The sequence below is a fragment of the Doryrhamphus excisus genome, chromosome 11 (genome assembly GCF_030265055.1).
Source record: "Doryrhamphus excisus isolate RoL2022-K1 chromosome 11, RoL_Dexc_1.0, whole genome shotgun sequence".
NCBI classification, from domain to species: Eukaryota; Metazoa; Chordata; class Actinopteri; order Syngnathiformes; family Syngnathidae; genus Doryrhamphus; species Doryrhamphus excisus.
This window is the reverse complement of record NC_080476.1, coordinates 11,291,190-11,314,530: the sequence shown is the minus strand read 5'-3', so window position 1 is coordinate 11,314,530 and position 23,341 is coordinate 11,291,190. Positions and strand designations below refer to the sequence as shown.

Sequence of the window (23,341 nt, the reverse complement as noted above, 5' to 3'; positions counted from 1 at the left end):
TGATTTAATGTTTATTTAATTTTGGCACAAAAACACCGTCCATACACGTGGACCAATCACGGTAGGGTGCGTCACCTAGGGGGCGGGACTTAAGAGCAGCGTAGTTGTTCATTGTGATGCCTTCGGTCAAAGTCAACGAGATGCTGATCTAATACAAAGAGCAGTTCCTCCAAAGTAAGACACCTAGTCGTTCGTTGCATAATTCCAATGAATGAAATAGTCTCTCATTCATGAAAAGATAGATTGTCTAATCCTGATTAAATGCTTGTTCAACACTAAAAAAAAAAGGAAATTAGTTACAACTCGGTAATGGTTATGTTATGGTAATGCCGGTTTGATGCAGGAGTCGTTTTAGAATAACTATATTATTATTTGCTTTACGTATGGAATTATATATTTTCAAAAATGAATAACTTAAAACATTTAAACAATAATTCAGTTTGTTCCACTACACAAATTACACCTGAGATCATACTGTTTTGTAAGGCCTAACCGGAAATGGAATAGTTGCTAATGTTGACTTGACGTATGTAGTTTTTTTGTGCCAGCAGAGGCTTCAGTAGATCCAATGAGGGGACGCCGCGTTCTGGGCCCATTGCAGAAGCAAGCCGGTGATAAGGGCGACTGAAAAAGTGTGAACGCAAGATCCCGTATATATTTGCTCACAACTGGGTAACAAATATCCGGAAGAATTGGCAGTGACGGTCTCATTTGGATAATCTGAAGAAAGGTAGGTTGACGCCAGTGTACAGTATTCCATATCTTCTGAACGGTTGTTAGCTAACAGAATTGGCCAATTTCTTACGCTAGCTGACAATGTTGTCCTTTTTTTATGGAGCTTGTCGTCGCTTAATAATACTTGTATTGGTGAATATTCGTGGAAATGTTCATGTTTTGTACAACTGAAACGAATGGTTTAACGTGTGTAATACAACAAAAGTTGCATCCAAGTCAGCTAAACGTCACATTGACAACACTTCCGTAAGTGGCAAGTAGTATCCGGTTTAATGAATTATTACTCCCTTTTATTTCGAAGTATTGATACTGCTGTGTACTGTGTTACTCGTCCGTTTATAGTCCTGCGATATTATCTCTGTGGGCTCTAAAAGTTCATATAAAGATTCAGTTTTTATCTTCCCCTTCTTAAATTGTGTTTTGTGCTTTCCCAGCAAACGTAGTGGTGCCCTGGTGATTTTCAACGTAAAAGACTAATGAAGCCACGTGCTTTGAAAGTCTTTGTTTCCGCTTTATATTCGTATATTTTCACTGAACACGTCAGCGCAGCAAAGAACACAAAGTTTTTTTGCCGAGATTGATAACATTTCCATGTTTTCTTGTTTCATCATCACAGCTCACCATGGCGAGGGCAAAGCTTCCATTTGCTGCCCTATTGTGTCTTTTCCTTGGAATGTTTCCATCTCACACAGGTATCAACGCATCTTCGGCTGCTTTGTGTTTGGATCACAACGTTACATTTGGTTGGGTTTGTAATGTGTGGTATGTTCCTGCAGAGGCTGTGGCTGTCATGTCAATAGATCTAGGGAGCGAGTGGATGAAGATGGCAATAGTTAAACCTGGTGTGCCGATGGAGATTATTCTCAACAAGTGGGTAATCATGGAACCGCAGAGCATTGACATCATTAATTGTGGCTATGAACACACTATGGTGGTACATCAGTCTGAAAAGCTACCACAGTTTTGCATTATATTGCATCTGTTCATCAGTATAGTGAGATATGACATGTATAATCATGTATTATGTTTAAAAACAGCATGATTTTAGTTTTACTTAGGTTGAAGGACAATCTATTGTCCTTGAATAGATTGTCCTTGTCCAAAACAGCATAATTTGGGCATGATTTTAGTTTTACTTAGGTTCAAGGACAATCTATTGACGGTGTAGACATCGAAAGGGTGAAGGAAAATACATTTCTGGGGATCACAATAGATTAAAATATGAGCTGGAAACATCATACTACAAATATACAACATAAGGTGGCCAGAAATATTTCAATATTGAACAAAGCAAAATTTGTTCTCAATCAGAAATCACTCCACACTCTTTATTGCTCTCTGGTTCTACCATATCTTACTTACTGTGTGGAAATATGGGGTAATAACTATAAAAGCAATCTTCACTCGCTAAATGTACTGCAAAAAAGGTCAGTAAGGATAATTCATAATGCCGCCTATAGAGAACATACTAACTCCTTATTTCTAAAATCACAAATCCTTAAACTTGCTGATATAGTTCATCTTCAAACAGCTAAAATAATACATAAGTCTAAAAATAACCAATTACCTAAAAATGTCATCCAGTACTTCTCTACAAGAGAGGAGAAATATGATCTCAGGGAAGAACTACATTTGAAACACTTACATGCTAGGACTACGTTAAAAAGCCATAGCATTTCAGTATGTGGACTCAAACTATGGAATGGATTGAGTAAGGAACTCAAACAATGCACAACGATGAGCCAATTCAAGAAACAATACAAGCAGTTGATGTTTGCTAAATACAAGGAAGAGTCTTGAACCAGTCATGATGTGCTATATATATATATATATATATATATATATCACTATATTGACACTTACTATGGTACCCATTATGTCATTGGATGGTCATATCACCTACTAAAAAAAAAACAAACAAAAAAAAACCTTAAACTATATCAGGAAAGCAGGAAGTGAACAAATGTACCAGATGGAGGGGTAGGATTTAATAAGCTTTGCTTCTTCCTACTCCTTTTGGACATGTGGAACTGTGAACTGATTATGTGATGCATTCAATTGTAATCTGCTGCATGTTCAAATGAAATAAAACCATTACCAAAAATTGCATGTTGCTGCACAAGTATAACCCAATTTTTAAAATGGCCGTATTCGTGTGGACATGGCCTCATTTGCAAATACAATCCAGTCTGGTACAACATGCCATGCCTTCAACTGCTACTCTTTAATTCCCCTTATAGAGAGTCAAGGAGGAAAACACCTGTCGTCGTATGTCTCAAGGAAAATGAAAGACTTTTCGGTGACAATGCTTTGGGAGTGGTATGTCCTCTTAATTGGTGTTTCAACCGTGAAAAATCATTTTTTTTCTCCAGTGCTATTCATGGGAGCATGTTTCTTTTTCAGTCTGTGAAGAACCCTAAAACTGTCTATCGACACCTGCAAAATCTCCTGGGCAAAAAGCAAAGCAACCCCCAGGTAGCCCTTTACCAGAAACGCTTCCCTGAGCACCAGCTGCAAGTCGACGAAGTGAGAGATACGGTTTACTTCAAAAACTCTGAGTAAGAATTATGCGTATACTATTAATTTTCACCTGAACCTTTTATGTTGCAAAATGAAGGCAGATTTGCTATGTTAGGTACAGATAAACCAATAAAAAAAACACATTTTTTTAAATTTCTATATCAGGACATCGCAGTACAAACCAGAAGAGCTCCTTGGGATGATGCTCAATTATTCTTGTGGACTGGCTCAGGACTTTGCAGGTTAGTGTTTTGTAACAAAAATCAAGTTTCGCCCAGCAGAATTTATCGTGACAGGCTTGCATATAATCGACTTGTTACTTTTATCTCGCCCTCACCTTTGCAGAACAACCTGTCAAAGATGCGGTCATCACGGTTCCGGCTTTTTTCAACCAGGCAGAACGCAGGTCAGTCATGCAGGCTGCACAGTTGGCAGGTCTGAAGGTCCTTCAGCTCATCAACGACAACACAGCCGTGGCCTTAAATTATGGGGTCTTCAGAAGGAAAGATATTGACAGCACAGGCAAGGTACACATTTATTCTGAAACTCATTGACTATGTCTGTGTGTGTGTGTATAAAACCTGTATGTCTATATAACAACGTTCCTGTGTTGGCTTCTTAATACACACAAATGAGCCTGTAAAATCCATACTTTGATCAATCAAGTGTTCTTGCTGCTTCATTTCCCATGGTGGATTGTAGCCTCAAAAACCTTTAATTCACCACAAACTGTTATGCAGCTGAGAAGCCAATATTCCTATGTAAGGAGGCAGTGTTGATGGTCAACTTTATTTTAGTTTTTGTCAATAAAAACAACTAAAGGACTGATGCTGTCTCCTTTTCAGAATGTGATGTTCTATGACATGGGTTCAGGGAGCACAACTTGCACCATTGTCACATATCAGACTGTAAAAACAAAGGATTCTGGGACCCAGCCGCAGTTGCAGATCCGAGGTGTTGGGTGAGTTTCCTGAAAATGAAATTTCATTTGTTGTGTGTTTTTTTTTTTTCAGGTCATGAGTGGCTGATGTACACAAACTTTCATAAAAGAAAGAGTATTATAATTATTCAACTAAGTGGTTTAGAATAACCCGTAATATCTTTGATTTGTCACCAGGCTTAACTTAAGAGTGCAGTGCCCAGATTTAATGTCCTTTTGTTCTGTTAGGTTTGATCGTGGATTGGGTGGATTTGAGATGGATTTGCGTCTACGGGATCATTTGGCAAGGCTTTTCACAGAGCAGAAGAAGACCACCAAAGATGTGAGGGAGAACCATCGTGCCATGGCCAAGCTCCTCAAGGAGGCACAGCGGCTGAAAACCGTGCTCAGCGCAAATGTAGAATTTATGGCCCAGGTGAGTTCTCGAACTTCAGGCTTCAGTTCAACCAAAAAAAAAAGAATTGTTACGTACTACAGGTAGGTGGAGGTGGATTACGGTACTTTTTATTTTATTAATGCTAGAAAAAAATGACTGAAATTGATACAGCATTGTCCCAACTGACCCAATAAAAAGTGATAAGGGGTAACTTCCTCGGATGTGCAACCATCAGACAGCAACTAGTTCTTGTGTTTTACTGATGGATTTATTGCTGTATTTAATGATATACTCTTAATTTTCAATAACCATACCACTAAAGGACATCATTTGACTATTCACTATAGCATCATCACATTGAGAAATCTCACACATCACATGTCTTTCAGGTGGAAGGTTTGATCGATGAAATTGACTTCAAGGCCAAGGTGACGAGAGCAGAGTTTGAAGAGCTGTGTGCCGATTTATTTGAGAGAGTTCCGGGCCCCGTGCAGGATGCTCTCAGTGCTGCTGAAATGAATCTGGTCAGTATGTTTGGTTTTTGTGGTGCAGTGTTTTCAGACCGCCATTTTTTTTTTTTTTGCAAAGGAAATGCAAAAGGCGACAACTGACACTTTTCAGCCACAAACACATATTCAAGAATTGCTGCAGCTTGAGAGTTTGTTAGGGGAACGAAAGGCCCAAAACCCAATGCGGGCTGCTTTGGAAGGGTCTCGGTGTAACAAATATTTGCATATTTGTCCGGTTTCATAACGGTTCTAATAAAATGAACATCCAAGTGATTTAAGTCCATCTTTATGCCGACAGGATGAAATTGAACAGGTGATTTTAGTCGGTGGAGCAACCCGTGTCCCTAAAGTTCAAGAAGTGTTGCTCAAAGCAGTTGGGAAGTAAGTATCAACCTGAAATACCGCTTGAATTTATTAATTTTTTTTAGCACATTCGTATCTACTGTAAGTTGTAACCCATTTTCATCCTTTCAGAGAGGAGCTGGGTAAAAACATCAATGCCGACGAGGCCGCAGCCATGGGTGCAGTATACCAGGCCGCTGTCCTCAGTAAGGCTTTCAAAGTCACACCATTCTTGGTCCGAGACGCTGCTGTTTTCCCTATTCAGGTGACTGGGATTTTTTTTTTACTTCTGTTGATCCCGGTTAGAAATGAATTTCTATTTGAGTGAAATGTCCTGGTTTTGTAGTTGGTCACAGAGCTTAGAGCTTTGGGATGTCAGACTTGGTGGAAGAAAATCACAAACACCACCGAGCCACTTGTGAGTGTTGAAATGGTCACATCAGCACCCGTTTCTCGTTGACAAGCGTGTCACGTACTTGCTTATCAGTCACTTTTTTTTTTCAAAGAGCCTCTCCAGGCGTCTGAATATTTAAAGATTAACGAGAAAGTCATGAACTTAAACCCTTAGTCAGATTACCAAAATAATAGATTTCCCACCTCAGTTTAATGCATCATCTCCACTGCAAATGTGCTGTGTACCTCCCAAGAAAAACACTAGATGGCGCTTATGCTCCTGTCACGTATAGACAAGGCATCTCTGCTCAGATTTGACAAATCCACTTATTTTTTTTTTTTTTAAACACGCAAATTCCCTGTTTGTGCTTTCCAGAGACCTTGCAAATGTGCATGAGAGGCTTGTAGGAGCCAATGAAGTGATTATGCAAAACATTGTAGCCGCCACATACACCTGTTGCCCTCGAGTCAATATATGACGAGCATCTTGACCTGGACGACTAGCAGTTTGCACAGAAACAATACAGGTCTCTGCAGTGAGCTTTGACGACACACATGCAAGAGTTTCCAATCACATAATCTGGGTCTCTTAATGTGACTTTAGAAAAACCAAACATAACTTGATTTAGGTCTTTACATGCATGCTTCAAAGCTAGTTTTACACTTTGAAAAAAACTTAAACTATATTAGAAAAGCAGGAAGTGAACAAATGTAACAGTTACTGATTGTAAAAGTACCCGATGGAGGGGTAGGATTTAATAAGCTTTGCTTCTTCCTACTCCTTTTGGACATGTGGAACTGTGAACTGATTATGTGATGCATTCAATTGTTATCTGATGCATGTTCAAATGAAATTTGACCATTACCATTACACTTATTGGGGAAAAAGTCACTGTGTTGCAAAAAGTGTATACTTGGTGATTGAGCACCTGTCGTCGTTATATTTTGCCAGGTGGAGTTCACTCGTGAGGTTGAGGAAGAAGGCTCCAAAACCTTGAAACACAACAAACGTATCCTCTTTCAGAGGATGTCGCCCTACCCACAGCGAAAGGTCATCACATTTAACCGCTACACCGACGACTTTGCTTTCAACATAAACTACGGAGACCTCAACTTCCTGTCACAGGAAGACCTCAGGTAGCAACATGTTTCAGTACAGTTGATAGGTACAACACCTGCGGATGATATATGTTCCCATCTCATCACGTCTTGCAGTATGTTTGGATCACTCAATCTGACAACAGTGAAGCTTTCTGGAGTGGGCAGCAGCTTTCAGAAGCACACCGATGCAGAGTCCAAGGGCATAAAAGCCCACTTCAACATGGATGAAAGTGGAATCCTTCAACTGGATCGGGTTTGTAGCCAATTTAATTCTTGTGTCCTAAACAAAAGAAAAATATATTTCGCAATTAGTATAGTTTTCATCAAAATCTTAAAATTTGTTATCAGTTCATCTCAGAAAAGGTACTCATACAATTGTTTTCAATCCACAGGTAGAGTCTGTATTTGAAACTGCTGTGGAGGAGAAAGAGGAGGAATCTACGTTAACAAGTATGTTTTTTTTCAATTCATACACTCTTGTCTCGGGACACAACCCTTAATTCATTCCTATCAATTGGGGGCTGAGAAGGGTCACTCCACAATCAGATCTAAATCCTGGAGCTTATTATGACAACATTTTGGACAAAAGATTGCTTCTTCCTAACTGGACTGGTCTATAAAGCAAGGCTGATAAAAACATACTGTCAAGGGGATTTTAGGAGATAAAACAGTGAAAGGAAGCCATCACAATAACTTCAACCTACTCTATAACAGACCTTCTAAAATGCAGTTTTCATACTCTAGTATATTTGGTGGACTTAAATATGCTTGTATATCTTTACGTCGCAGATTTACCCTGTGTGTGTATGACTTGCACAGCCCACCTCTGTGAAGGTCCGCTCTGATTTCGGGGCAACATTTACCATACAAAAAGATTTTAGCTTTATTTGCTATGAAAATCCTGGAAAACAGTGCAACCCAATCATTCATTCATTCATTTTCTACCACTTGTCTTCGTGAGGGTCGCGGGTAGTGCTGGAGCCTATCCCAGCTGTCTTCGGGCGAGAGGCGGGGTACACCCTGGACTGGTTTCCAGCCAATCATTAAGGGCCCAAAATGAAATAAATAAATTTGTAATGTAATCTGGTCAAATCTCTATCATTTGGGGAGGTTATTGTATTTTCCTGTAAAAAGTGGTGGACAGTAGAGGGTATTTACAAGAGATGGGAGTCAGCTGGGATGGACTCCAGTTTATCTGTGACCCTAATGGAAAAGCGGTGTAAAAAAATGAATGGATGGGTTATTTGGACGGCGCAGATTATTATTTTTTTTTTTAGAGTGAGTTGGGGCAGATAAGCAATCCCAAATCAGGTAGCACACAAAATATAAAATGTAGTGAAATCTGAACTAAATGATCATGTATCGAGCAACAAAAATGAATGAATCAATTTTGTCTTTCAGAACTGGGGAACACAATTTCCACATTGTTTGGAGGAGGATCCCCCGAACCTGCTTTCAATGTGACCGAACCCGTCCAGGTAGTTTTGCTGGTGAATGGAAATGTACAGTATCAGTGGACACTGTATATCTGTACAATGTGTGTTGACACGTTGCCACCCTGAGCGTGCTTACATCCACCAAAAGGAATATTTGTTCATGTGTCCTGCAGAAGTACTCATGGCTTGAATGTCTTTGACTAATTCCACAACCACATACTCACACGAGGCACTGTATAGAGTAGATCCGACGGGCGCTTATAATACATTCATTCATTCATTTTATACCGCTTTTCCTCATGAGGGTCGCAGGGGTGCTGGAGCCTATCCCAGCTGTCTTTGGGCGAGAGGCGGGGTACACCCTGGACTGGTCGCCAGCCTCTTATAATACAATACAAATGAGACTATGATGAAAAATCCTGATTTGTATTTGTGTGTTTAGGATGAGGAGGAGGTTCCCCCAGAGTCTGGAACTGATGGCAGGGATGACAATGGAAAGGAGGATACCCAAAAAGCGGGGGCTGCAAAGGAGCAGTCTGAAAAAAGTACCACAGAAGAGAAAAGCCAGAAGACGGAGGATGCAGACTCCACAACTGACAAGGTAATATCCGCCAAAATCAAGAAATGACCGACTGCAACAGGAACCTTTCCTTCTCCAGTCATTTACTGTATAAATGAGTATGAAGGAAAAACATCAACCCTTTTGGGTCTGTTTCAGCTGTCTTTCCTTCTGAATAATAAATACCCCCAAATTAATGGCCCCCGTTTTTGCAGGAGGAAAAGGACACTGAAAAGAAATCAACAGAGAAGCACGAGGAAAAGCTGGCAAAACCTCAGAAGAAGACCAAGATCTCTGAAGACATCACTATTGAAGTCATCCTCAACGATGTCCTGGATCCCACTGCTGATGATCTCACAGCCTCCAAAAAGAAGTAAACAAGATTTCACCTTGACTGTCCTTGGTACTTTTTAAATACAATCTAATATCTCTTCAGGCTGCAGGACTTAACCGATCGAGACCTGGCCAAACAAGAACGGGAAAAGATGCTCAACAGCCTCGAAGCTTTTATCTTTGAAACGCAGGTAACCGTTCTGAGATTGGCGTACAGCAACATGAAGATGCACAATGTCCAATGTTATTTTCCAGGACAAGTTATACCAGGAGGATTACCAGCTGGTGGTGACGGAACAGGAGAGGGAAGAGATGTCCTCCAAACTGAGTGAAGCGTCGGCGTGGATGGACGACGACGGCTACTCGGCCAGCACCAAGCAACTGAAGGAGAAGCTTTCTCAACTGAGAACCATGTGCAAAGATATGTTTTTCCGAGTGGAGGAGCGGCGCAAGTGGCCCGACCGCCTTGCCGCCCTGGACACCATGCTGAACACCTCCAACTTCTTCCTGCGGTGAGCATTGACGAGGACTATCTCTGATGCTCCTTTTCGGTTTCTGATGTACTCAGATTTTTTTTTTTCTTTCATTTTAAAGGAGCGCAAAACAAATTCCAGAAGATGACCAAATCTTTACAGAAGTTGAGCTGAACATGTTGGAAAAAGTGATCAATGAGACAGCGGTAGGTGGTGAGAAGGGGCATTTTATTCTAATTATTAAAAAAAAAAAACATAAGCTGATATAGAATGTGTCCATTGCAGACATGGCGAAATGAGACTACAGCTGAACAGGAGAAACGCTCCCCCAAAGAGCGTCCGGTTCTTCTCTCCAAAGACATTGAAGCAAAGCTTTCCCTGCTGGACAGAGAAGTCAACTATCTGCTCAACAAGGCCAAGTTCGCCAAACCCAAGTCTAAAGCCAAGGCCAAGAATAGCACCAGCTCTGATAAGAGCAGCAAGGCCAACGGCACGACCGAAGAAAAAGTCATCCCTCCCACTGTGGAAAGTGAAGACAAAAAGACTGGTATGTCATCCTGCATTACTTTTTAATAAGACGTCAAATCCATTTTCTAATTTTATTTGTGTTCCAATACAGAAGATGTCGAAGACAAGCCGTTAGACAGTCTCCCGCCCACCGAGGAAGGCACAGAAGAGACAGAATCCGATAGCCAACCACAGCTCACAGACGACTCAACTACAGGTGTGTTTCACCGATAATTTTCTGAATGATCAGATTACAATTGAATGCATCACATAATCAGTTCATAGTTCCACATATCCAAAAGGGAGTAGGAAGAAGCAAAGTTTATTAAATCCTACCCCTCCATCTGGTACTTTTACAATCAGTAACTGTTACATTTGTTCACTTCCTGCTTTCCATAATACATTTTTTTTTAGTTTTTTTTTTTTTTTTTTGTCCCGTACCGAAGTAGGAGGTGATATGAGCATACAATGACATAATGGGTACCATAGTAACTGTCAATATAGTGAGATATATATATATATAGCACATCATGACTGGTTCAAGACTCTTCATCCTTGTATTTAGCAAACATCAACTGCTTGTATTGTTTCTTGAATTGGCTCATTGTTGTGCATTGTTTGAGGTCCTTACTCAATCCATTCCATAGTTTGAGTCCACATACTGAAATGCTATGGCTTTTTAACGTAGTCCTAGCATATAAGTGTTTCAAATGTAGTTCTTCCCTGAGATCATATTTCTCCTCTCTTGTAGAGAAGTATTGGATGACATTTTTAGGTAATTGGTTATTTTTAGCCTTATGCATTATTTTAGCTGTTTGAAGATGAACTATATCAGCAAGTTTAAGGATTTGTGATTTTAGAAATAAGGAGTTAGTATGTTCTCTGTAGGCGGCATTATGAATTATCTTTACTGACCTTTTTTTGCAGTACATTTAACCAGTGACGATTGCCTTTATAGTTATTAGCCCATATTTCCACACAATAAGTAAGATATGATAGAACCAGAGAGCAATAATAAAGAGTGTGGAGTGATTTCTGAATTGAGAACAAATGTTTTGCTTTGTTCAATATTTTATATTTAAAGTCCAAACCACAAACTTTGGATGATTATTGGTCGACATTAGCATCAAAATGCACCGTGCTCTACAAGTCCACCGCTGTGTGCAATTATTTCCATGGATTGTTTTCCGTGAACCGAATCCTTAGATTTTGGATCAACATTTGCAATAAGTGTGACTGTTGTAATGATTCGATTAATTGCTATTGTTCACACTTGCACCATGCATTGAATTTATATTATATTATATGGACATAAAAAATGCACCTTTCACCTACTCCCATGTCAAAATAATGTCCAAGAGTTTGAGTTTTGGATCTCAAATTTCTATTATCACGCTCACTCTCCTTTTTTACATCCTTTTTCTTGTGTGCATTCCCAGGAACAAGCGAGAATGGCAAACATGAGAACCACCTAGGAGATGAATTGTAACAAGCGGAACTGGGAAATTATCACACTTATTTATTGACAGTGTACATTTTTCTGATGTCAAAAAGTGTCGAACAGCTGGAAACGGAAATGGTTCCGATTTCATTGAGGAAGATGCCCCCCCCCCCCCCCCTCGCCCCGCCCCACCCCCCATTGCTTTTGCTCACTATTGGACTCTCAACCGCATCCGAATCATTCATTGATGAAGACGTAGAATTAACAGTTTAACTTTTTTTGTGTACTTTTGTTGGGGTTGTCATCTGCGCTGTATTTTTTTTTTATCCATGTTGAGGATTTGTCACTTGCCTCCCTCATTTCCTTCCATGTCGGTTTGTCTCTGTTTTTTGGGAGGGTGGGAGGGGTGGTTGTTGTCTGCACTGCATTTTTATCCATATTCTTCTCCTTTTTTTCACCCAAAACATATATCACCAATCAGTTCAAAGAAAAAAAACATTGTTTTACATCCAAAGTTGACGGCACATAGTTTATTCAAGCAAAATCACCGTGATCAGCTGTTGCTTTTCTTGTGTTCTTTGCTCTTCCCATATAAATCAATGCAGCAGCCATGTACGCGCTCTAGAGGGCATATGTGTTTGATTTCCGGCAGCCAGTGAAGATATTTGTAATAAAAAATAAAAAAAAAAAATGTTTTGGTCGCTAAGCATGGCAGTACAGTCAATATCTGCTCTTGGCGACCATTACATGAGTGAAAGTGAACTGCACTGATGCCAATCGAGCGTCGGTCAAGCTGCCAGTTGAAGCTATGTGGGGTTGACAATAAGGTAGATGATACTCCAGCCTGTCACATTGATACCATAGCCTTTACGGCTTTTATCGTGCAAGGTGGACATTTGCTCTTCTGCTAAACTGTGGTCCTCGAAGGCATCGGGGAAAAAAACCTTGGCTGCTCCTTTTTTAGTTTCTGCAATACTTTTTGCTTTACAAAGTACACCATGAAAAAGCAAAAGACCGCTCTTATAGAGTGGCTCAAATAGATTCTGATGGAGACTTGGGACTATTTGAGGACACTTTACTTGTAAAGCGTTGGTGGATTTACATGTCTGTGGCGTCTTAAAATTGTATTTGGGAATTCCCTTCAAACATTAAATAAAGACTGATGCAGACTACTGTACTTGGGGCTGTTTTTCCATTGAATATATATAATATATTGATTACTAAAAAGTGCTGAGACCACAAGGGATGAAGTACATTCATTTATGTCAGGGGTGGGCAAATATATTGAGTTAACAAAATTTTCCGGGGGGCCAGAACATACGTATATTTAACACACACACACTATTTTATGCTTATTTTCCTTGAATTATTTGTCTAATTTTATCTGTAAAAGTGTTATACTATCAGCTGTATGTTCTCATGTCCCTTTTTTAGGAGCACTTTAAACATCAGACCACATTTATTGTTATTTGTATGTTATTTTTTGTTTTTGTTTTTTTTTTTTAACTAAAGACAAGTCATGTTGCCAGTTTGTATGTTAAAAGTTGAAATAATTAGAAAGCAACTGAAGGGCCGGATTCAAACGCTTGGTGAGTCGCATGTAGCCCCCGAGCCGTAGTTTGCCCACCCCTGATTTATGTCAATGTGTGTTTTTTTTTTTTTCCAGAATCAGATTTATTGTGTTGTTTCCAACCTTTCAATCACCTGCACAAACTAGTTTGCCTGTAACTGTCCATAACAAATAATGGGAGAGATATTGAATACAACTTTATTTTGTATAAAATTGTTTTTAAAAAAAATTAATATTCATTCATATGGCCCTGGTTAACCAATTCCCACAGGATAAAGTTATCCATGCGGGTGTGTGCCAGCACAACGTAGCTCAGTGCTACCCTAAATTATGAGGTAGTAGGCGCACAGGCACAAATCACCCTGCTTCATTAACCTGACCATGACTTTTCCCGTTTTTATTACAGGAATTTTTAATTTCTCATTTGAAAAAAAAAATCTGTGAGGAGGAGATTAAAATGTAAATTATCCCAAATCACTTTTGGATCACTTTTGGTTCAAACTCATTTTTGACTTCATATGCAAAGTAACAAACATCAAACCGAGGCAGACTACTCCGACAATGGCTGCTATGACTGACACGGCCAGCATGCTGGAATTCATACCAGTGTGGTCAGCATCTGGAAAACAAATGACAAAGGAAGTATTAAAGCAGGGGTCTCAAACTCAATTTACCAGGGGGGCCACTGGAGCTAGGGTCTGGGCAAGGCTGGGCCGCATTAGGTTTTCCAAAAAAAAAAAAATGCATTTATTAAAAACAGAAAAATATACAAACTTTTTCAGTGCTTTGGTTCCGATTTTCTACAATAAAAGCTCTGATAAAACATTCCACTGTTTTCAAATATCTTAATTTTATTTTTCTGCACAAAATAAGATGAAAAATAAATAAACAAATCAAGAATAATGAAAATCAATCAGTAATAAATAATAATATAATAATAAAACGGCAAATAATAAAAACTTAAGAAACCACATATAGTTGGTGGGTAGAGAAATTATTTTCAAATTAAAATGAACAAAGCATTATTAGAGCCCTGTAGACATGACAAAACACGACTATAGTCACATTTATACTCTTTTTATTTACAACATATTGCGCAACTGCAGGGTCTTGTGACACATGCTAACTCGCAAACTAGAGAGCTAGCGACCTAAACGGTAGCCTTCAAGTTATTTCCTTTAAACTTTAAATAGCCAAAAACTTACCACTTCCACACGGATAGGGAGGATAACTATTAACAGTTATTTAACCTTTAACATGAACATTAATCAAATGTAATAATTTTTTCTGGGTACATGATACCATACAGCATCCATATCAAACTTGCGCGGGCCACACTAACATTAAACTTTCATATCAAGGCGGCGGGCCTCAAACTAGTGTCCGCATGTTTGAGACCCCTGTATTAAAGTATTACTAATGCTGTAATACACAAGGTCAAAAAATAAAAAAATAAGACATTTCTTAAGATACATACCTCCGTCTGCTACCAAAGAACCTGCAAGAGAATTGCTAACGTTACTCGTCATAGAAATGAATAGTCTGCATGCAAGTAAAAATCCCAATCCTACCGTGGTTCAAGCGGATACTGATGGGGCCTGAGCTCACTGTGGCGATATCGCTCACTGTGGTGTCCTGGTTCTCTTTGACGCTACGGCGCCCCCTGGAGTTACCGGTGGTGGTGCAGTTCTGCAGGCGAATCGGGATAGTCATTTAATTTATTCATTTTCTACTGCTTATCCTCACGAGGGTCGTGGGAGGATGTGCTGGAACCTATCCCAGCTGTCTTCTACACCCTGGACTGGTGGCTTAGCCAATCACAGGGCACATATAGACAAACAACCATTCACACTCACATTCATACCTATGGACAATTTGGAGTCGCCAATTAACCTAGCATGTTTTTGGAATGTGGGAGGAAACCGGAGTACCCGGAAAAAAAACCCACGCATGCACGGGGAGAACATGCAAACTCTACACAGAGATGGCCGAGGGTGGAATTGAACCAGTGTCTCCTAGCTGTGAGGTCTGTAAGGCCAATTTAATTATTTTATAATTTATGTATAATAATACAATACCATTATTATTATTATATATTTATTATATATATAATTTTTTAAATTATATATAATACATATAATATAAAAAATATAATGTTATATTATATATTATATATATTATTATTATATTGTTACAATATGCTGACAGCCAATTCAAAAAAGAGAAATATTCCCCATATCACAAAGAGAGCTAAGTAGGGATGTCCGATAATTATCGGTATAATAATCGGTTGACATCCGTATAAAAAAAAAGATATTTTAAAAATATACAGGAGATATGTCATGTTACACATATTGGTATTGGGAATTGAGAGTTTACAATATCTGCATATCAGTTTGGGGCAAAAAAAAAAAAAAAGCCAATATCGGACATCCCTACTAATAAGAGTTCGTAATAGCAATAGAGATATAGGATTCATTGTTACGTTTTGTAGTTTGAGCATAGAAAACGTATTTTTCGGACTTTCTAAATATGGTTTTGTAACATTACTAGAGCTCTGTAGACATAAAATAATACCCCTATAGTCACCTTGAGACACTTCTTATTCATTGCAACTCTTATACAAGTGTATTTCATCTAAACTTAAGCAGCCGGAATTGTACCACTTCCACACGAGATGGGAGGATAAGCAAGGTTCCATGAGACTGACCTGAATGAGGTTAGGGCAATAGGTAGCCGCACAGAGTCGGGTGACACAGTGAATGTAGAAGGTGGAGACGCTGGTGTTAATATGCTGGACGAAGCGAAACGCTTCGAAGGAGAAGCGAGCTTGCTGAGACTCTCCATTTATGTCCATTATGGTCTGGGCGTCATGGTTACACCTTTAACACAACAAAAAACATGTTTTTCTTTATATAACAAAGCAATTTTATTACAAATATTTTCATTCATTCATTCATTTTCTACCGCTTTTTCCTCACGAGGGACGTTAACGAGAGAATCCACGTCAACTGAGGCAGAATTGTGGCGGAAATTTGTCGATGTTAACCAAAAAACTTGCAAACCGGGGCGGACGCTATCCAAGGTCTGATTGTCCTCGACTTGGTGTGTAAGAGACGTGAAAAAATTCATTCATTCATTCATTCTACCGCTTATCCTCACGAGGGTCGTGGGGGTGCTGGAGCCTATCCCAGCTGTCTTCGGTCGAGAGGCGGGGTACACCCTGGACTGGTCGCCAGCCAATCACAGGGCACATATAGACAAACAACCATTCACACTCACATTCATACCTATGGACAATTTGGAGTCGCCAATTAACCTATGTTTAACCCATGTTTAACCCATGTTAAACCTATGTTTAACCCATTAACCCATGTTTTTGGAATGTGGGAGAAAACCCACACATGCAAACTCCACACAGAGATGGCCGAGGACGGAATTGAACCCTGGAGGTCTGCGCGCTAACCACTAGTCCACCGTGCCACCTAGAAATATTTTACTAATTTTAATATAGTCTGGATCATACCGTACAGCAACACAAACAAAGCATAGTATGAACAAATGTAGTACCCAGAAATGAATACATGAATATATTATAATGTATTATGTACAGTGAAGAAAATAAGTATTTGAACACCCTGCTATTTTGCTATTTCTCCCACTTAGAAATCATGGAGGGGTCTGAAATTTTCATCGTAGGTGCATGTCCACTGTGAGAGAGATAAACTAAAAAGAAAAATCCAGAAATCACAATGCATGATTTTTTAACAATTTATTTGTGTGATACAGCTGCAAATAAGTATTTGAACACCTGAGAAAATGAATGTTAATATTTGGTACAGTAGCCTTTGTTTGCTATTACAGAGGTCAAACGTTTCCTGTAGTTTTTCACCAGGTTTGCACACACTGCAGGAGGGATCTTGGCCCACTCCTCCACACAGATCTTCTCTAGATCAGTCAGGTTTCTGGGCTGTCGCTGAGAAACACGGAGTTTGAGCTCCCTCCAAAGATTTTCGATTGGGTTCAGGTCTGGAGACTGGCTGGGCCATGCTAGAACCTTGATATGCTTCTTACGGAGCCACTCCTTGGTTTTCCTGGCTGTGTGCTTCGGGTCGTTGTCGTGTTGGAAGACCCAGCCACGACCCATCTTCAATGCTCTGACAGAGGGAAGGAGGTTGTTCCCCAAAATCTCACAAGACACGGCCCCAGTCATCCTCTCTTTAATGCAGTGCACTCGTCCTGTCCCATGTGCAGAAAAACACCCCCAAAGCATGATGCTACCACCCCCATGCTTCACAGTAGGGATGGTGTTCTTCGGATTGTACTCTTCATTCTTCTTCCTCCAAACACGCTTATTGGAATTATGACCAAAAAGTTCTATTTTGGTCTCATCTGACCATAAAACTTTCTCCCATGACTCCTCTGTATCATCCAAATGGTCATATGCAAACTTAAGACGGGCCTTGACATGTGCTGGTTTAAGCAGGGGAACCTTTCGTGCCATGCATGATTTCACATCATGACGTCTTAGTGTATTACCTACAGTAACCTTGGAAACGGTGGTCCCAGCTCTTTTCAGGTCATTGACCAAGTCCTGTCGTGTAGTTCTGGGCTGATTCCTCACCTTTCTTAGAATCATTGAGACCCCACGAGGTGATATCTTGCATGGGGCTCCACTCCGATTGAGATTGACCGTCATGTTTAGCTTCTTCCATTTTCTAATGATAGCTCCAACAGTGGCCCTTTTTTCACCAAGCTGCTTGGTAATTGCTCCGTAGCCCTTTCCAGCCTTGTGGAGGTGTACAATTTTGTCTCTGGTGTCTTTGGACAGCTCTTTGGTCTTCGCCATGTTACAAGTTAAAGTCTTACTGATTGTATGGGGTGGACAGGTGTCTTTATGCAGCTAACGACCTCAAACAGGTGCATCTGATTCAGGATGATACATGGAGTGCAGGTGGACTTCTAATGGGCAGACTAACAGGTCTTTCAGGGTCAGAATTCTAGATGATACACAGGTGTTCAAATACTTATTTGCAGCTGTATCACACAAATAAATTGTTAAAAAATCATGCATTGTGATTTCTGGATTTTTCTTTTTAGTTTATCTCTCTCACAGTGGACATGCACCTACGATGAAAATTTCAGACCCCTCCATGATTTCTAAGTGGGAGAAATAGCAAAATAGCAGGGTGTTCAAATACTTATTTTCTTCACTGTACATTATAATGCATATTATAAATTATAATGTATTATAATGCATCTGTTTTTACTCAACTCTATTTTTATTTTTCTCTACTGTAAAGCGTCTTTGAGTACCCTGAAAAGCGCTATACAAATAAAATGTATTATTATTATTATATACTATATTATATACTATGTCATGTAGTACTATGGAAATGTTTTGGATCATAACTCACCCCACAAAGAGATCATGAAAGACCGTATTCACTGGAAAAGGTGACACTGTAGCGTAGCATCGGTCCAGGAGAACATTCAGTCTGTGAGGAGAAGATTCTGTTGTCAAATTACAAAAATCATTTGCCATTTTCATATTAATATTTGAAAATATGAAATTATTTTGGTTGGGTTTGGTTTTATTCAAGATTTTTTTTTTTATTGTTTATATTTCTCTACTTCAATTTCACTGATGCTGGAAAAGTCTATTCATACATTTTTAAAAGAGACTGAATTTTTTTTTTTAATCTGATTCATCGATTAATTGAAGAAATAATTGACCGATTATTGGTCAATTGTTATTGTAATGTTCGGTGAGACACACAAGCACCAGACTTGATTGCAGGTTTCAATGATTTTCCCAACATGAAAAGTTATAATAATAAAAATCCCCGATGCGGCTGTAACCCACGCAAGCTAACACTCAACTCGGCTCTCCTAGCAACACACACATTTATAGCAACACACACGAGCATGAGTCTTATTTATGTCTCAAATGGCTTATTTACTCTTACTATGTCAACTATATTGGGTATTTACTCTCACTATGTCAACTATATTGGGTAATACATATGTAAATGTGACTATAGGGGTGTTATTTGAGGGCTCTAATAATGTAAATAAAAAGCATTTTTTTCTGCTTTAACTACATTACAAAAGTGGCACTTACTTGTTGGTGAGGTTTGATGCTTTAATTTGAACAAAAATCCTACTCTTTAGTTCAAGTCCTCCTGGGGGGATCTGTAGTATCATGGTGTACTGGTTGTCCTTGAGGTACAAAAGAAAGTACAAGTCATTGCTATATATATATATGTTATATTGTATCAATGCACACTGCAGTATTTGCATGCATTGCATATGTGTTATAACAATTTTATATTAATTTCGATTTGGGCGTTTTGAGGAAGCAGATGGGCACATTTTCATGACTTTCGTACCGAGTAGAGCTGCATACTCAACGTGCTGATGAAACTCCCATTGCTGTCCTTTACAGACACACTGGCTCCAGACCTGATATGACAAAATATGACTTGTCAAGATGGTTTTTAAATAAAAAACAGGTCATTGTTTTTACAAACATGGGTAAACAACACCGTTCAAAGCAGGATTGAAGCCTTTTGGAAACACATGTAAGAAGAACAGAAGTCACCGCCGTGTAGTATATCAACTTGACCTAGCATATATAAATTAATTCTAAAAGCATGTTTTGGTCTGTACTCCTATAATAGTTTGACTATTTTTTATTATATTAAGTTTTGCCGAAACATTTATCTTCCGGTTTTGGCCCCACATTTTGGACACGCCCTTGATTAGGCTGAGACTGTGACTTGCAATCCTCTACCAAAACACTAGGAGGCTGTGTTTTTCCTGTGACTGAGCAACCACGACTCTTATCGACTAGCTATTTAGTTTCCTGTGTCGTAGTCTAGGTCGTTGGTGTAAATATCGGTGCATTTCACTCTCTGTAATGTTAACAGCGTTCGTAATAGTAATTAATTAGATTAATTAGATACTGGAAATAGCACTGTTGATAACACTATTATTTATAATGCTGTTTTGCGCAACATTGTAGGTGACAGTAGTAGTAGTATAATATCTAAAAAAATATACCTCTTAAATAATTAATTATTATATTTATTTTATATATAATAATACAATATTGTTATTATACATATTTATTTTATATATATAATAAATAATTTTAAAAATTATATATATAATATATATAGATATTATAATTAAAAATTAATTAGAATTAATAATAATTAAAAAATTATATCTAACTATTGTTAGAATATGCTGAAGGCCAATTTAATTATTTTATAATATTTTATATATAATAATACAATATTATTATTATTATAATTATATATATAACTTTTTAAATTATATACAATATATATATGTATATATAATTATAAAAGTAAATATATATATTTATATATATATTTATATAAATATAAATACAAAAAATTATAATGTTGTATTATATATTATATATATTATATATCATTATATTATATTGTTACAATATGCTGACAGCCAATTATATCACAAAGAGAGCTAAGTAGGGATGTCCAATAATTATCGGTATAATAATCGGTTGACATCCGTATGAAAACCGATATTTTAAAAATATACAGGACATATGTCATGTTACACATATTGGTATCGGGAATTTACAGAGTTTACAATATCTGTACAATATCGGTTTTGGGCAAAAAAAAAGCCAATATCGGACAGCCCTACTAATAAGAGTAATCGTAATAGTACTAGTAAATTGCTCGTAATAGCAAGCAAATAGCAAGTAGGAAACCTGGCATCACTTCGACGTTGGAGAATCCGCTGCACAGGTAAATTCAAAATGTCTACTTGAACAATCCAATGAGTACATTTCAGTTTGCTTGGAAATTCTAAATGCACTCACACACTCATTTGTGTATTGTTGATCAGGTACTGCAGAGGGTAGCGGCAGGAGAACCTGTAAATCACCTCTTGGTGGTAGGAAATGGCTCCCGTGGTGGGGTCTTTAGAGCCCACCATGCCTGAGATGTTGATGTACTGGACAGTGGAGAAGTCTGAAAACAGTCCGGTTCCCACCTCCTGGCTGACCTTTCACGGAGGAAAAAAGATCCTCAGTCCAGAGGTCAGTGCTGAATAAAGACGATTTATCCACATCGGGAATAGCGATCAAAATAACTTACTATTAATGAGCTGGAACATGTAGTGATGGCTTCTTCTGTGATGGAGATATTGAATTTGATGACAGGCGGGTCTGCTGTCCAGTCAGGAGTTCCTTTACATTGATGTTTGGAGTGCTCGTAGTTGAGCGACATCAATGACTCGTTGTAGCCATTGAAGTAGATCGGACACAGAAGGATTTGGAGGCTTACCTCCTGAGAGCCGCAGAAAACCTCAATGTCAGAGTTGGCTGCAAAGTCGAGATCAGAAAGCTGAACATAAACAGTGCAGGTCTAAAATAGACCTGTTATATATATAGATAATGTCCTGTTTACTGTTTATTGGAGTATTGGTGTGTCTATTTTGGACTCAAGACCCTCCTGCTAGCTTGATGTTGACGTTCACCTCCAATTTTGTATACAAAAATATAAAAAATATATAAAAATAATAATAATAAATAATATAAAAAAATAAAACTAAAATAATAAAAATGTAATAATAATATAAATAAAAATGATTAAATTCTCTCTTCACTTGCCATTGTTTACTCATGACACCATCCAGGATTAAGCCCTAAATATTCCTCACACACTTATTAAACACATTTAAAGTCTAAAATGACTTCCGGTTGCGGTTGCCATTTTGTTAGCATGCTAAGCATGTTTTAAGATAAACAGATATAATAACAACGCGACAAGACACGCTCCATATTGTACGCTAACGGGAGAATTTGGGAGAATTTGGCAGAATTATGGCGGAAATTTGTCGATGTTAACCAAAAAACATGCAAACCAGGGCGGACGCTATCCAAGGTCTAATTGTCCTTGACTTGGTGTGTAAGAGATGTGAAAAAAATTCATTCATTCATTTTCTACCGCTTATCCTCAGGAGGTCTTCGGGCGAGAGGCAGTGTACACCCTGGACTGGTCGCCAGCCAATCACAGGGCACATATAGACAAACAACCATTCACACTCACATTCATACCTGTGGACAATTTGGAGTCGCTAATTAACCTAGCATGTTTTTGGAATGTGGGAGGAAACCGGAGTACCCAGAGAAAACCCACGCATGCACGGGGAGAACATGCAAACTCCACACAGAGATGGGTGGGATTGAACTCGGGTCTCCTAGCTGTGAGGCCCATGCACTAACCACTTAAACACTGTGCAGCCCATGTGAAAAAATTATTTTATTTAATAATTTTTTGTTTATTATCTACAGTATACCCTTGACTATATGATAATTTTTTCCAACTATGTTGAAATCAAACATGCCCGACATTATGCGCATAATATAATTGCATTGCAAGTTTTTCATCACCTATTTTTCTGGTATAAGTAGACATACAATAATAGGAGTTAAACTGTTCTTTGTCTAGGGTGTCATAATAATAATAATTTTTTAAACACAATAAAAGACATCACTGCTCCTGAAAAATAATAAATATAAATATATTTATTTATAAATAAATAAATAACTACACAAAAGTGCCTGCATAGGAAATTGAGACATTAAAAAAACAGCCAAAGGTGATTGTGGTTGGATGATGTGATGTTTGCTTCCACTGACCTGGACGTCGAAATGTGGATTTTCCAATGCAGGCATGTTGAGCTTTTGTTAGGAGAGATGTAAGTTGAAAAGCAAGAAGAACCAGCCACATTATGCTCAAAACTGCTGTAAAATCATAATCATAATAATCATAATAATTAGTGAATCCCTTATTTTAAATTTTTGAAATATTTAAAATACAAACTGTTGTAGAATAATAATAATAATAATTATAATTAAAGTTTTTCTATACCTTTCAAGGATGGCCAAAGAGTGTTTCCTGACCACTTTCCTTCAGTCGGTCTTCTCTGCCTTTGCTGTTGCATTCAGGCACTCTGTCATTTATACTGGCCTCGTTTTCAGCTCAAGAGAACTTCATAGGAAGCCTACAGACAAGAAAGGGAAAGGGAAGAGTAACATA

The 23,341-nt window shown here is 38.5% G+C and overlaps 2 protein-coding genes across 3 annotated transcripts; one reads left to right on the top strand and one right to left on the bottom strand.

Annotated features, from left to right (window-relative positions):
* Window positions 1–544: 544 nt before the first annotated feature.
* hyou1 (hypoxia up-regulated 1) lies at window positions 545–13,395 on the top strand. 2 transcript variants are annotated; one of them, XM_058087872.1, is made up of 24 exons: window positions 545–730; window positions 1,352–1,427; window positions 1,512–1,605; window positions 2,976–3,054; window positions 3,139–3,293; window positions 3,421–3,497; window positions 3,601–3,782; window positions 4,101–4,216; window positions 4,424–4,610; window positions 4,961–5,095; window positions 5,379–5,461; window positions 5,555–5,687; window positions 6,768–6,952; window positions 7,031–7,169; window positions 7,309–7,366; window positions 8,318–8,394; window positions 8,795–8,953; window positions 9,127–9,284; window positions 9,348–9,435; window positions 9,500–9,756; window positions 9,839–9,923; window positions 10,003–10,264; window positions 10,340–10,441; window positions 11,664–13,395. In XM_058087872.1, exons 2-24 carry the CDS (start codon window positions 1,358–1,360, stop codon window positions 11,711–11,713), a joined length of 2,931 nt encoding a protein of 976 aa, XP_057943855.1. In that variant the 5' UTR covers window positions 545–730; window positions 1,352–1,357; the 3' UTR covers window positions 11,714–13,395. The 2 variants fall into 2 exon arrangements, with proteins under 2 accessions (XP_057943855.1, XP_057943854.1); XM_058087871.1 differs by having other exon boundaries at window positions 546–730; window positions 10,337–10,441; window positions 11,664–13,391.
* si:ch73-261i21.5 (zona pellucida-like domain-containing protein 1) lies at window positions 12,472–23,246 on the bottom strand. Its single transcript, XM_058087128.1, has 12 exons — window positions 23,174–23,246; window positions 22,942–22,983; window positions 21,395–21,621; window positions 21,118–21,302; window positions 19,628–19,700; window positions 19,360–19,457; window positions 18,653–18,733; window positions 15,946–16,117; window positions 14,807–14,924; window positions 14,713–14,733; window positions 13,738–13,854; window positions 12,472–12,647 (listed from the first exon to the last, which is right to left on the bottom strand). The coding sequence occupies exons 1-12, from the start codon at window positions 23,244–23,246 to the stop codon at window positions 12,472–12,474; spliced, it is 1,383 nt and encodes a 460-aa protein (XP_057943111.1).
* Window positions 23,247–23,341: the final 95 nt, after the last annotated feature.